At 45.5% G+C, this 15580-nt stretch overlaps 1 protein-coding gene across 3 annotated transcripts; it reads left to right on the forward strand.

Moving 5' to 3' along the window:
- Positions 1-7302: 7302 nt before the first annotated feature.
- Positions 7303-14892, forward strand: HIGD1B (HIG1 hypoxia inducible domain family member 1B). Of its 3 annotated transcripts, none has more exons than XM_075347722.1 (4): positions 7303-7397; positions 7574-7723; positions 8523-8657; positions 14518-14892. In XM_075347722.1, the coding sequence occupies exons 2-4, from the start codon at positions 7627-7629 to the stop codon at positions 14595-14597; spliced, it is 312 nt and encodes a 103-aa protein (XP_075203837.1). In that variant the 5' UTR covers positions 7303-7397; positions 7574-7626; the 3' UTR covers positions 14598-14892. The 3 variants fall into 3 exon arrangements, with proteins under 3 accessions (XP_075203837.1, XP_075203838.1, XP_075203839.1); XM_075347723.1 differs by having other exon boundaries at positions 7305-7401; XM_075347724.1 differs by lacking the exon at positions 7303-7397 and having other exon boundaries at positions 7556-7723.
- The last annotated feature ends 688 nt before the right edge of the window (positions 14893-15580 follow it).

The raw sequence follows: 15580 nt of genomic DNA on the forward strand, positions 1-15580 counted from the left end.
AAACGTGCAAGCTGCTGTCAAATGTCTTCTTAGTAAAGTTTTGCAAGTGTTACCTGGTGGTCATCCCTTTACTGAATGCACGGAGCACGATGCCCATAGACGTGAACGGGAGCCAGAGAAGCCGGTTGAAGATACAGAAGCGCAGCGGCCATCAGGTACCACCTCCACACCACGCACTCCACACTCCACTCTGCCCCCGTGTCTGTACTGCGCCGGGGTAGGTTGAGGACTGCCATGACCCTCGCCCACAACTGCCCCTCCCTGGCACTTTTACAAGTGCATGTAATCAAGACCTTCTATGGTAGGAAGTTAAAACCCAGTCCTACCTGGCTTTGCTACTTACACCCCTCCCCTGGCCTAAAGCCGAGTACTGGCAGCATACCAAACTACTGGGAGCTAGAGCCCATAAGTCCCAAAACAATGGAAAGTCATGTCTGATAACAATAGCATGCAACAGGTCCAGACATAGTTACACCATTCACCGTTACCTTTCACAGCTGAGGTCCCTCACCAGGGTGTGGTACGGCACTGCACGCGGGATATGCAAATTATGAGAAGAACCGGCCTACGGAGCAGTCCATTTTCTCAGAGGTTAAAAGCACAAATGGCTGATATACGACCTAGGGCACAACAACTCTAACAGACAATGGCATGAGATGTGCTTTCTGAACCTGACCCTCCTGGGTCTTTGGGTACCCTTCAAACATGGTCTTGGGTCTCTTATTTTGCAAATCCTAGAAAGGTGACCTCAGGCTCGACACCGTGGCATGGCATTGATCATCTGATGTGAGGACAGCTGCATGATTGCTATAGCGATATGTGTATGGCGTGGGAGCAGATAGGAGTTTCTCTGTATCTCTTGAGTATTGGAACTTATACTAGAACACTGTACAGATCCTGTATATGGAGGGTTGATATTTTGCACCCCAGCGCATCTGATAATCTTATGGATTAAATCTGATTCTTGAATAGAAGGCCTCCTGAGGAACCCCAGCCATGGAAGGGGAGAAACGCGTCAAGGCAGAGGCGAAAAATCAATTTGGATAGGACTCCTCTATGGGAAGGACTGTTATCCGATAGGTGACTCCAGATCTGTAAGGTCTTCCTATCGTGGAAAGACAAGAGCACCAATGATTTGGCTATATGTATCCCTGAGGAGTGTACATCAACAGAAATAATAGGAGAATCTTGTGTAATTTCATGTCATATGATATCTTAATTTTTGTACTCTGAGACTATACCTGATTGAAAAGCATTGACCCTCAAAGAAAGGAGGAGTATTGATGACCTGGGCTGCTACTGGTATATATATTTCATAGATGGAATTCCATCAGCTCTATATATAATTAATTGCAAGACATGAAGAACCCAGGTCATCGATTTACCTTAAAATAAAGTGACAAGGGTTTTCCCCTTTATTTCCCAAGAAATTGGGGACCTGTTTACCTCCTCTCATCGGTTTAAGTTTATATATCTATTGTAGGGTCTGAGTTTGCCCCGAATGAATGGGGTACTTGTTTACCCGGATTTTCTCTAGTTTACTACCTTTTCTATCTTCTTCCTATCGCTGTATGGTATGGTCATGCTAGGATTAGGGAGTATTAGGTACATCTAGAGGGATAGCCTCCATGGAGCGGGGACCCCATCTAACCTTAGGGAGGTCTCCGCGGTTAGGCAGTGGTACACCATAGGGAGACATCAGGGCTAGTTTAGGTGTTGTGAGACATTATCCGTACTAGGAATCTTTATTATCATGCATAATTTGTGCTAATTGTAGTTTTTTGGTGTTTTTAAATATTTTTGTAGAACCAATAAAAGAAATATTTTTATAATTCGGGTCTTGGATTTATGGTAGTTTAACTGTAGCAGGTTCCAAAATAGGCCTTCTGGGGTGTTGACAACAGAAACAGAGCAATGACTTCCACCGCTTGATCCCAGGGTAAACTCTCCCATTTGGACACTCTCAAACATGGCCAGGTAGGTCTCGACGTCATCCTATGGTTCCATTTTAGGGATTGCTGCATGGACCACTTTCCAGGCATCATGAACCACCTGAGGAATTCCTGCTGTCCATAGCACCATCACATGCTGTAACAGCAGCTGGTTGGTCTCCTGCTGTTGTTGGTTAAATATCTGCTGCTGCCTATTGGCCTCCTGAAGCTGCTGATTAAATATCTGCTGCTGCCATGTGGACTCCATAACCGCTTTCACCGCAGCCTCCATCTCTGCAGGTATTGCAGACTGGATTTGCGACAATCCTTTTATCCAGGATATATGTTAGGATCCAGCCAGAACTGCAAAGAAAAAAAATGTGGCGGTCTAACTGCGTTTGCCTGCATTCTCCACCAAACATAGGGAATCAGCTCTGATAGGCAATGGCCATAGCACTGTAAAGAGGCACACACAGGTTCTCAGTCCAAAGCTCAGTGTTTATTCACACTGGTAACAAACAGAAAAACAGTCTTTCTTCAGACAGGTATACAAAGCAAAAGTCTATCTTATCAAACAGCATAGGTCCAGGATGTGCCAGTACATTCGGGTATGTTATTCAGACAAAACTTGCTTCAGCTTTCCAGCCCAACCACCCACCACAGTGAGAATTTCTTGCTGCCTATTGATGCTGTCCTAAGCCTGCAGCTGTGCAATTCGAGTGTTGCCTCTAAAACCCGGAATAGCAGAAAAGGTCTGTGGCAAGGGTTTGGCCTCTTCCCTGCTGCTCACTCCACTCTGCCCCCGTGTCTGTACTGCGCCGGGGTAGGTTGAGGACTGCCATGACCCTCGCCCACAACTGCCCCTCCCTGGCACTTTTACAAGTGCATGTAATCAAGACCTTCTATGGTAGGAAGTTAAAACCCAGTCCTACCTGGCTTTGCTACTTACACCCCTCCCCTGGCCTAAAGCCGAGTACTGGCAGCATACCAAACTACTGGGAGCTAGAGCCCATAAGTCCCAAAACAATGGAAAGTCATGTATGATAACATTAGCATGCAACAGGTCCAGACATAGTTACACCATTCACCGTTACCTTTCACAGCTGAGGTCCCTCACCAGGGTGCGGTACGGCACTGCATGCGGGATATGCAAATTATGAGAAGCACCGGCCTACGGAGCAGTCCATTTTCTCAGAGGTTAAAAGCACAAATGGCTGATATACGACCTAGGGCACAACAACTCTAACAGACAATGGCATGAGATGTGCTTTCTGAACCTGACCCTCCTGGGTCTTTGGGTACCCTTCAAACATGGTCTTGGGTCTCTTATTTTGCAAATCCTAGAAAGGTGACCTCAGGCTCGACACCGTGGCATGGCATTGATCATCTGATGTGAGGACAGCTGCATGATTGCTATAGCGATATGTGTATGGCGTGGGAGCGGATAGGAGTTTCTCTGTATCTCTTGAGTATTGGAACTTATACTAGAACGCTGTACAGATCCTGTATATGGAGGGTTGATATTTTGCACCCCAGCGCATCTGATAATCTTATGGATTAAATCTGATTCTTGAATAGAAGGCCTCCTGAGGAACCCCAGCCATGGAAGGGGAGAAACGCGTCAAGGCAGAGGCGAAAAATGAATTTTGATAGGACTCCTCTATGGGAAGGACTGTTATCCGATAGGTGACTCCAGATCTGTAAGGTCTTCCTATCGTGGAAAGACAAGAGCACCAATGATTTGGCTATATGTATCCCTGAGGAGTGTACATCAACAGAAATAATAGGAGAATCTTGTGTAATTTCATGTCATATGATATCTTAATTTTTGTACTCTGAGACTATACCTGATTGAAAAGCATTGACCCTCAAAGAAAGGAGGAGTATTGATGACCTGGGCTGCTACTGGTATATATATTTCATAGATGGGATTCCATCAGCTCTATATATAATTAGTTGCAAGGCATGAAGAACCCAGGTCATCGATTTACCTTAAAATAAAGTGACATAAGGGTTTTCCCCTTTTTTTCCCAAGAAATTGGGGACCTGTTTACCTCCTCTCATCGGTTTAAGTTTATATATCTATTGTAGGGTCTGAGTTTGCCCCGAATGAATGGGGTACTTGTTTACCCGGATTTTCTCTAGTTTACTACCTTTTCTATCTTCTTCCCATTGCTGTATGGTATGGTCATGCTAGGATTAGGGAGTATTAGGTACATCTAGAGGGATAGCCTCCATGGAGCGGGGACCCCATCTAACCTTAGGGAGGTCTCCGCGGTTAGGCAATGGTACACCATAGGGAGACATCAGGGCTAGTTTAGATGTTGTGAGACATTATCCGTACTAGGAATCTTTATTATCATGCATAATTTGTGCTAATTGTAGTTTTTTGGTGTTTTTAAATATTTTTGTGGAACCAATAAAACAAATATTTTTATAATTCGGGTCTTGGATTTATGGTAGTTTAACTGTAGCAGGTTCCAAGGTAACATGACATGCCAGTGACTGCCTTTGGAGTGCTGGGGTTTCACTGTGATGGGTTCCAGCTGATTCCGGGTAGTTCGGAGGTCGAGTCCTGTGCACCTTTTTTATGTGTCCCTTCCCTGGTCGTCTTCCTGCGCTTGCTTCATCCTCCTGCCTTGCGCCCTCACACACTGAACCCTGTACCAGTGCCCACGGACCCTTTTGGGTGGCGTGAAGCTCAATCCCTTGATCCTTTTGGGTCACCTTCCAGCGAATTTGTGTGCGGATGTGGCTTTGGTGCTTGCAGTCACCTCAGCCACTGGTTTTACTAGTGGCGTATGTAGGTTCTTCTCCTCTAGCCTAGGGACCAGTCCCCAAGTTGCGGCCAAGTCCTTCCACCCGAAGATTATATGTGGAACAAGGCCACGGGAGGATGTTGCAATTCCCGTGGTCTCTAGGACCCCTTTTGTCTGTGCCCGCGCCGAGCGGTACCATCCCCAGGCCACGGGTCTTCATTTTTCCACTGCTCCCCACCTTTCTTCTTCCACACTCCACTACTGACTGTGTCTCCCCACTCATCAAAGCTGAGCCCACACCAACCCATTTATGCCAAGTCATTCCAGGATCTTACCCTTGAAGATTGCATAGTCCACTGCCTAGTAGGCTGGTGAGTCAAAATAGGCCTTCTGGGGTGTTGACAACAAAAACAGAGCAATGACTTCCACCGCTTGATCCCAGGGTAAACTCTCCCATTTGGACACTCTCAAACATGGCCAGGTAGGTCTCGACGTCATCCTATGGTTCCATTTTAGGGATTGCTGCATGGACCACTTTCCAGGCATCATGGACCACCTGAGGAATTCCTGCTGTCCATAGCACCATCACATGCTGTAACAGCAGCTGGTTGGTCTCCTGCTGTTGTTGGTTAAATATCTGCTGCTGCCTATTGGCCTCCTGAAGCTGCTGATTAAATATCTGCTGCTGCCATGTGGACTCCATAACCGCTTTCACCGCAGCCTCCATCTCTGCAGGTATTGCAGACTGGATTTGCGACAATCCTTTTATCCAGGATATATGTTAGGATCCAGCCAGAACTGCAAAGAAAACAAATGTGTCGGTCTAACTGCGTTTGCCTGCATTCTCCACCAAACATAGGGAATCAGCTCTGATAGGCAATGGCCATAGCACTGTAAAGAGGCACACACAGGTTCTCAGTCCAAAGCTCAGTGTTTATTCACGCTGGTAACAAACAGAAAAACAGTCTTTCTTCAGACAGGTATACAAAGCAAAAGTCTATCTTATCAAACAGCATAGGTCCAGGATGTGCCAGTACATTCGGGTATGTTATTCAGACAAAACTTGCTTCAGCTTTCCAGCCCAACCACCCACCACAGTGAGAATTTCTTGCTGCCTATTGATGCTGTCCTAAGCCTGCAGCTGTGCAATTCGAGTGTTGCCTCTAAAACCCGGAATAGCAGAAAAGGTCTAGGCAAGGGTTTGACCTCTTCCCTGCTGCTCACTAGTGCAAAAGGCACTTGCTAGGAGGAATATATCTCTCATCTACCACCATAACCTTCACTTCACTGCACCACAGTGGAAAAACAGGCTCTGTAGGGGCTTTTTGAGAATTGTTCTGTGGTGGAACTTTAACAATCTTGATTGTGTGGTTGGGCTGGGAAAACAGGCTTTGTAGAGGCCATTTTGAGAATTCTTGCTCTGTGGAGGGGCTCTGTCAATCTTGACTGTGTGGGTAAAGTGGGAAAACAGGCTTTGTAGAGGCCTTTTTGAGAATTGTTGCTCTGTGGGAAACTAATAATCTTGACTGTGCAAGTGAACTGGGAAAACAGGCTTTTTTAGGACCTTTTTGCAAATTGTTGCTAAACTCTAACAATCTTGGTTGTGTGGGTAAACTCTGAAAACAGGCTATGTAGGTGCCTTTTTAAGAATTGTTGCTCTGTGGGGGGAACTGTTAAATCAGTCTCCGTGGGGGAACTCTTAACATTTTTATTTTATGAATTTACTTCCTATATAACCAGGATTGCTATGGTGACAGAACTCATTTAAACCATTTCTCTATCCTCATTTGTTTGCAGTATATTGTCCTTCTTTTACCCCTATTTGGCTTCCTTTTACAGCCCCCTAGCCTTTACGATGATCATTTTATAGTCATTTTTCAGCACACAAGTACTGGCCTCTTTTAACTTATATGGAGTTCATTGTCCGTGGTCAAGTTCGGGTCCCAAACTGAACTTCCTTTTTAAAGTCAGGCTGAATGCGGCGAACCTGAACATCCACGGATCCGCTCATTGGTAAATTTTACTAAATCTCATTCACATGCTGTGTAGATGATTAGCTCCAAATCCATATGGAAATTGACCTGTGGCTTTTAAATTTGCATTGGGTCTTTATGCTGCAAATTGTCACAGTAGATCTCACCTTTTGCAGGGCATAGGATGAAATATGCAACGCATACAACAAATGGGCATTTGACATTTTTCTTGTAGATTGTGAATTTTTCCAACTAAAAATACATCCTGAGTGGATGTACCTTATTTTAGCATGTAATGGAATGTGTCACAATTGTTATCTTACTGATTCCATATGAAGTTAACCCCCCCAGGGTACAAAGTATGCCCACAGACCACCGATCTTACCACTTGTACAAGTAAAAAAATATTTTATGTGGCAGAAAGCACGTACTATATACAAAGTGTTGGGATTGAGTAAGCAACACTTATTTATCCCCATTATGGCAGGTCTAGTAAATGTCAGTGGGTTAAGACAAGAGGTGTTTGCCAAATTCAACATTCATCATTGTTTCTTTCATGTGTGTGATAGAGGCGCAGCCTGCGACCCTGACTACCCTTCCCAGGCTCTTCATGGAAAGAAGCCCAGTCTCCCTTGTACATAAAGCACCTCTGTGAGAACAGCATTCAATCCTATCCTAGCGAGTGACCCAGAAAGAGAACAAGGCTGGATGCTCTTCAGATGCACGGCTAGTGAGTAGGTATTGAAATAGCTTCTCTCCTTGGTTGCGTCGTTTAATATATAGATATATAGACATTGTTGCTGGGCATAATCAATGTTGGCATGCCCAATACCTGTCTTATGCACTTGTACCAAGCTATACATTAGTTGATTTAGCTCTTATGTCTATTCATGTCTTGCCCTGCTCACAGCCTCGTACTATCCACAATGTAACCTAGAGCTGCAACCCTGTGAAGGTGGCAAGATGTCCGCAGGTGGGGACGAGTGGGTCCCTGAAGAGCAGGAATCTGTACCCAGCAAATTACAGCGTAAGATGAAGCAGTCTCCTCTTGTTCCAGTGGGTGAGTAACAACAGAAATGAGTTATTATCCATTTTAGGGGCCAGAGTCAGAGAAATTAAGGCTACATTCACACATCTGTATGTTACCGTCCGAGATCACGGACCGATTTTTTTTTCTCAGGTGTCATCCTAGTTGCTTAAGTTTTTTGTCTCATCCACTATTTTCTTTGAACCAGGTAGACTGTCTGATCTTTATCCATTGACTGAACAATGGATCCTTTAAAAAAACAGATGAAACTAGGATAGAAAACAAAGTGTGTCTTCTGTGTGTCATCCGTATTTAAAATCCCCATAGACATTAATGTCTGAGGCGAATCCGCAAAATGGATGAGAATAAGACCTGTTCTCACAGACCGGAGACCTGGATCCATTTTTAAAACTGATTTGTCTTTGTGCTGTCTGAGAAATAACCGGACAAGTCTAGGACGTGTTACACAGATGTATGAATGTAGATGAACATGTCAGTTATATTCTATAGATTTAGTATGTATCACATTTATATAGGAAAGGATTAGAGTAAGAAAAAAGCAGATCTGGAATATGTTTGATTGCTTTACTACCGGTAGTTTTTTACATTTTCCCCATGTATTAGTTCTGTTGGGTGGGGGGGGGGGGGGTCTTTGTTCCTCAAGTACATCTCATATGTCCATTTGGTGTTCAGTTGTATAAACTGCTAGGACTTGGTCTACATTTGTACATCACTAGTAACAAATCGGTGCATTTTCTCCTGCTTATCCCAAGTTTTCAGAGGCCTCATTTTGAAATGAAAAGTAATCTAAATGGGTTCTTGATCTCCTCAGGTCTGGCTGGATTTGCCGTCATTGTCATTTATGGACTTTACAGGCTGAAACAACGAGGAAATGTAAAAATGTCTGTTCATCTAATTCATACCCGGGTAGCTGCACAGGCCTGTGTGGTGGGAGCAACTGCTTTGGGTAAGTCTATGCCACAATGCTCATTTACCTCAATATCAAAACACCTGCAAGTTATATTTTATTATTATTATTATTATTATTATGCCATTTATTCCATGGAGCTTTACACGTGAAAAGGGGTATACATAATAAAAACAAGGGCTCACAGTCTACAGGGAAGGGGTGAGGATACAGTAGGTGAGGGCAGAGCTGGACATGCAGCAATATAGAGGACTGAGGGGTATGGGTGAGGATACTGTAGGTGAGGGCAGAGCTGGTTGTGTAGTGCAATAGGGAACTGAGGGAGATGGGTGAGTATACAGTAGGTGAGGTCAGAGCTGGTCGTACAGCGGTATGGTGGACTGAGGGAGATAGGTGAGGATACAGTATGTGAGGGTAGAGCTGGTTATGCAGCGGTATAGTGGACTGAGGGAGATTGGTGAGGATACAGTAGGTGAGGGTAGAGCTGGTCGTGCAGCGGCACAGTGGAATAAGGGGGATGGGTGAGGATACACTAGAGCTGGTTTTACCTAGTGTATAAATGCTCTATTCAAACTGGTTGTGCAGTAAGCAGGAACAGGTGGTGTGTTGGACTGATGGCACCCCATATCTTGTGATCAGTGGGGGTCCCAGGTGGAAGCAAAAAGGTACAGTAGGGCTCCACTAACTGTATTGGGTATCACATAATACATGTGCAAATGTAGCACCCCACGGGGCAGGCGGTCAGCCTACTCGTCGCCGGACCATTTTGGGTCGAGTCATGCGTTGTCACGGGGTGGCCTCGCCCGCTTCCGTTGCCCCGAGGCATACAGTAAATGGTGGGGAAAGCGGGGTATTGGGGAGAGTTTGTCGTGACGCCACCTGTGGTACGCGGCCAGTAGTAGCCGCCATTGCAGAATTCCTCTCCGCGGCAGGTGTTAAGGCAGCCGGGATGGTATCGCTCCGGTGGATGATGAGGGAGAAGGGAAGGTAATGGCCATTGGCGCCTAAGCGCTGGATAGCGGTGCCAGTAAGGACGAGCCAACACAGTCTCTGCGGGTTCAGGGTGTAGTTTACTCACAACTTGAGCTGCCAGCCCGGTCACACTGGTCACTGCCGTGATGGGCTTAGGTCATCCCAGGTCCGGTCTGGGGTCACCACCGGCGTTGTGAAAAGAGAAGGAGAGATAGAGTGTCCTATTTCTAGGGTGTCCCCCTCAGCAGTTTGGTACCCCGGCTGAGCTCCCGCTCCAAGCCTCAGGGCCCAGTAAAGTCAAAGTTTTCCAGAGAGATGTCTTGCCAGAACTATGGTCCTGACTGGTCTGTGTGAGTGTGTTGCGCCTTCCTCTACCCCAGGTGGAACCCGCCCCCAGGTGGCTGGCTTCAGTGACCTGGGAGTCCCATGATCATTAGGGCCACCCCCCTGCCTACCCTGTGCCAACCCACCCTATGTGAAGGCTCCTAAGCTGTATGTGGTGTGTGAATGTGGAACACCGGTGATTATGCCCCTCCTTACCTGAGATAGATACCACACCTTAACTGAGGTGCAGTACCCTGTGGCGACCTGAACCTCAGGGATGCCACACATACACTTTCCCATGTACATAACATTTCTCTTAGATTGTCCTCACAGGACAACCTCTATCTAAGCTTTATCAGGGGGCAAAATGACATCTCTGAAGGGCCACCTACTGGGTTACTTACTGATAATTGCGCTGCGCAATGAGTTGCCAGGACAGTAACAGACCTACAGTATGTAAACAGGATCACAAGAAACTTTGCAGAACTTTAAACAGGGTCCTATAACCTCCATCTGTGGTGACACATGAAAAGATGATCATCAAGGTCATTGCTTCTTCTCCCTCCCGCATTGAATATTCTCTTGTTTCTACTGTTCATCTTATGCTGAACACTTCTGGAGGTGACGCTCTTACCCTGTGATGTGTAAGACAGCACAGCACTATACACAGAGCTGCACATCAAGTCCGATATTGTTATCAGTACCAGTAAAGCTATGTAGTATGCCCATCTATCCGCAGCCTTCACAGCTGAAGGTCTGCACGTACATTTCTCTATGCATGTGACTATTCTGCACGCTTCAATAATGACAGATCAAGAGTTAATGCTCCGGAAATGCAAAAAGCAAGATCCCAGGAAGAGGGTAAATTCCAGAATATGTATTGCGGGATTACAGAGCCTGCAGCAAGGGCATAGGAGCATGTGTCAGCAGAGAGTCAGTGGAGACAAGATCATTACAAGTCATCATGTAGAGTTTAGAAATAGAAAATAATTATCCTGCACTGTACTGAAGCAATAATGTGGATTTTTATGTTCTTAAGTGGGTTTTTCCTCCAACCCAATCAAGGTTACATATCAATTTCACCATTATCCAGATAATAATGACTTAGAATTGCTTAGGAAATAGCATGGCCCTCCTGGCTATAAAAACAACCATCCTTAGGTCCTTCATGGCATAAGACTATCATATATATGTAGTGCCCCACGGGGCAGGTGGTTAACCTACTTGTCACTGGGCCGTTTCGGGTCGGGTCAGTCGATGTCACGGGGTGGCCTTGCCCGGTTCCGTTGCCCCGAGGCGTACAGTAAATGGTGGGGGAAGCGGGGTATTGGGGAGAGTTTGTCATGACACCACCTGTAGTATACGGCCAGTAGTAGCTGCCGCAGAATTCCTCGCCGGGGCAGTTGTTAAGGCCCCAGGTGGATGAAGAGGGGAAGGTAATGATGGTTGGCGCCTAACCGCTGGGTGGCGCCGCCGGTAAGGATGAGCCAACAGTCTCTGCGGCTTCAGGTTTACTCACAACTTCAGCTGCTAGTCCGGTCACACTGGTTACTGCCGTGCTGGGCTCAGGTCGATGCCGGATCCATGGGAGGTCAGAAGCTGTGCGGTAGTCTGTGGGCCCTTCCTCACTGCGCTTTGTAGTGCAGGTCCCTGTGGCTTGAAGCCCTTAGAGTCCCTTCCATACTCGGTTGGGTACTGTTCCCTATGCCAGTAGCGTGGATCCCCTTCAGTCTGACCATGATTGAGGCCCCGGAATCCTAGGTGCCACTTGGCTCTGGAAACTTGTGTGGTCAGAGAAGTATGGAACCTCTCCGTGCAGCATAATCTGGTGATGCAATGTGGAATTGCACCACCCTAGGGTGCTGCACCCTGAACAGCGCTGGTCCTAGGGGAACTGACACAGTATCCTCCACAGCGACCGTTAAACTCCTATGTCCCATAGGAGCTACCGGGAAAGACGTCCACTTACTGTCACTCCTGCTGGAGAACTCCTGTTTTAACTGTGTGTGACTCCTAACTCCCCCTAGTGGCTGCTTCTCTCCCTACACAGGTCCTAAGTTAGTGGATTGGGGCCCCGGGTTTGATGGCATCCTGTAAATGCCACACTGTTGGTAACCCCTTTTGTACCCGACCCTAGCCCAGTCACCAGTGGGGAAGGGGCATCCCGTGTGTATGTGGTTGTGGATGATGAAACCGGCACCAACCTCCCTTGGATCCATGATCAGCACCCCACCCTAAGTGTGGTGCAGTACCCTGTGGCGACTTGAGCCTCAGGGGCGCCATATACACACACATTTTGAAGTGAGTTGCTTAAGGCAGTTGTCCACTACTTGCGCAACCACTTTTCTATTGCCATATTCCCCTTTGAAAAATAACAACGGCTTAATCTCTGATGCTGGTGCCGTTCCAGTGACGTAGTGACGTGGCCATCTGGTCCCCTGAGATGAAGTCGTTATGTCTCATGAGTTCTGCAGCCAATCAGCAGATGCTTCACTCTCTTTTTCTTAAGACATAACGGACATTCAGAGGAGTTAGGGAGCAGCAGAAGTGTTCACTTTTTCGGGAGTTTGCATGCAAGGCTCATATGCTATACCAATGTCATGTGAGCCCCGGGGGTCCAGGTGACGATGTAGCTGCTACGAAGGTGAATATAGGATGTTTTACATGAGTGAATATATCAATTGAGAAGGGGTTATTCTAGTAGTGGACAACCTATTTAAGAATTTGGACAAGCCTAACAATATGTACTTTGACAATTAGCTGATCATAAAGTGGCAGCGTCACCACTGGAGGAATTAAAGGGGCCGTCTCATTTTGTTGAACTGGGAAAATTGCAAAGTGCTTGTTAAAACCTCCTATTAAAAATCTTCTCACTCTTGAGAAAGAAGGGATTTTCTAATTTCTATAGTTTACTGGATGTTGCCTCTGTTACCAGTCACCTCTGTAGTATATCAGAGGTGGCTGATCTTGTAGGAAAAGAGCACAATAATTGCAAGCACTGCATTGAAGAATGCTAGATCACTACAGCTGGCCCGCTTTAGTGCTCCTGTATTCCTTTGTTGGAGCAGAGACATTGCTGGCTCACGCAAGCGGACTTCGCTCTGCTCTATCGCAGGCAGAGCAGAAAAGACAAGTGCGCCTGCGTGAGTCAGCGTGTTCTCTGCGCAGGTGCAAGATTTTGCCCAGCGATGTGGATGACGTCACCTGCGTCATCCATGTAGCTGGGCCAAATCTCGCGCCTTCGCAGAGACATTGTCGGCACGCAGCCGCACTGATGTTTTCCGCTGTGTCCGCAATAGGGTGGAGCAAAATACACCTACGTGAGCCGGCAAGGTCTTTGTGCAGGTGTGAGATGTTGCCTGGCTACAAGGATAGGGTCAGGAGAGTCATCCATGTCAATCATCAAGTGAGTTAAAAAAAAAATTGAATGAGATAAAAAAGCGCAGATAGGGTCTTCCCCGAGTATAGTGGGTATGAAGGGATCAGGAAGGCTCACCTGTAGTAAGTGTGAAAGTCACAACCACTGTTAAAATATGTACCAACGGCTGCTGTAGCTACCCTTTCGAAGATGATCGTTACAGATCAAAGAAAGGATTAAACGCTGCCGTTGAACAAAATCCAAGGCCAAATGGATAAGAATAGTGATCATTATTTGTCTACGCATTTCAGAGATTATTGTCCTTCTTCAGGACGAAAGATCAGGGTGATTTTTGGTCCTAAAGGAGGAGAATAATCTCTGAAACACATAGACAAATTAAGATCACTATTCCTATCCATTTGGTCTTGGATTTTCTTCAACGGAAGCGCAGCGTTTAACCCTTTCTTTATTCATCAAGTGAGGACAGAGATCATCTCAAAAAGGACGGACAAGAGCTGCAAAATCTCATTGGACCGGACCCGTTGATAAGCATACATGTTGGGAAATTTATGAAGGTATTTGTGGGGTCGTCTACATTGGGAGTCAGGGGAAAACATGCGCCTTTATAGAACGCAGCACAGGAGCTGGTTAAGGTGCTAGCTTTGGTTTAGAACGCAAAAATCTGGTGACAGTTTCCCTTTAAGAGAACTAGTCCCTTTGACCTATTCAAGTAGGGTAGCACAATGATTACCCTAAATAGAGATCTCCTAGGGTTTATAATTATACAACAAGGTGTCAATCCCCCCCCCCCCCACTACTTATCACATAATCCTTGTCAAAGCCCCAGACTGACTTAGACGATATGAGCTACACCCAGAGACCCGACAGAGCCAGGGCGGGCTTTCTATTCAGGGTCTGTTTGGTATGTTTCGCCTGTTTAAAAATGGCTTCAAATACTATAACTAGAGTATCCCTGTTATGGCATCACACCAATACACTAGCTTGTAGATTTGGACCCCTGTAGTTCCTCCAAGCCTGATGTAGAACCACATGGTTTTCCAAGTTAAGTTTGCAGCGCGGGGGGTATTATGGCATCTGTTAGTGACATAGCATATTAATAAGAGAGTATTCTATTGGGGCACCGTCATTGTTTGGTCATCAAATTGAATGGAAAAAACACATCTAACACTGCGATAAGTGCCACTTTTTGCATTTACTTTTTTTTTTTTTTTTTAATTTCTGCAGGAACTACATATGCCATGTACAAGGAATACAGGGAGAAAAAGGCAACCGAAAGAGAAGCTGTAAAGGAAAATGAAAAATAGACTAAAAGGAGCAACATAGTCTGTCTCGAGTCCATGCAGGCTGACATACACCCACCTATATTTTGCCTTATAGCTTACCATCTAAATTATGATGTATATTTTCTTCCAACACTTGTTATTCCATATACAACATAACTACAGGTCCTATAGTTCTTGCACCGGAAAGAAACTCCTGACCGATCAGAAAAGCAGTACTCAATCCGGGTCTACTACAATGTTTCATAGATGCAGAATATGGTTGTACCAAAATATGTAATAAAGAGAAAAATAGAATTTCTGCACCACAACAGTAAAATTGTGATTATTGCAAATTTTCTATTCACCTGCACACAAATATGAACATAAATATAAAATATATTTTATATATATATATATATATATATATATATATATATATATATATATATATACACACAGTGGGTGAAATATGTATTGAACAAGTCATCAATTTTCTAAGTAACTATATTTCTAAAGGCACTATTGACATATTTCTCATCAGATGTCAGTAATAACCCATCTAAAGGACCATAAATTAAGTTACTGTATTTTTCGGTTTATAAAATGCCCCGGATTATAAGACGCACCCCAAATTTAGAGGAGGAAAATAGGAAACAATAATTTTGAATGTTAAAATGAGGGTCCGCCTTATAATCCTAGTGCGTCTTAATCCTAATGTTTACCAGGGGGGAGTGGCTCAGGAAGGTGACAGGAGGCAGGGTTGGCGATACTACGACCTCAGAGGTGTTACGGCGGCAGGCGCCATTGATCTGCCGGTATGCTGCAGAGGTGTCACTGGAGTGGAGTGACTCAGGAGGGTCACAACATGGGGTGTTACTGCGGCGGCGGAAACCTAATCTGATGGCGGACTTCATTGAATCAATCGCAGTTGATTTGATGAACTTCAAGAAAATGGCCACGGAAGCAGCACGTGTGCAGAAAAGCCTCTGCAGCCATTTTCTTGAAGTTCATCGTGTCAACTACGG

Source organism: Anomaloglossus baeobatrachus, chromosome 5 (assembly GCF_048569485.1).
Source record: "Anomaloglossus baeobatrachus isolate aAnoBae1 chromosome 5, aAnoBae1.hap1, whole genome shotgun sequence".
NCBI lineage: Eukaryota > Metazoa > Chordata > Amphibia > Anura > Aromobatidae > Anomaloglossus > Anomaloglossus baeobatrachus.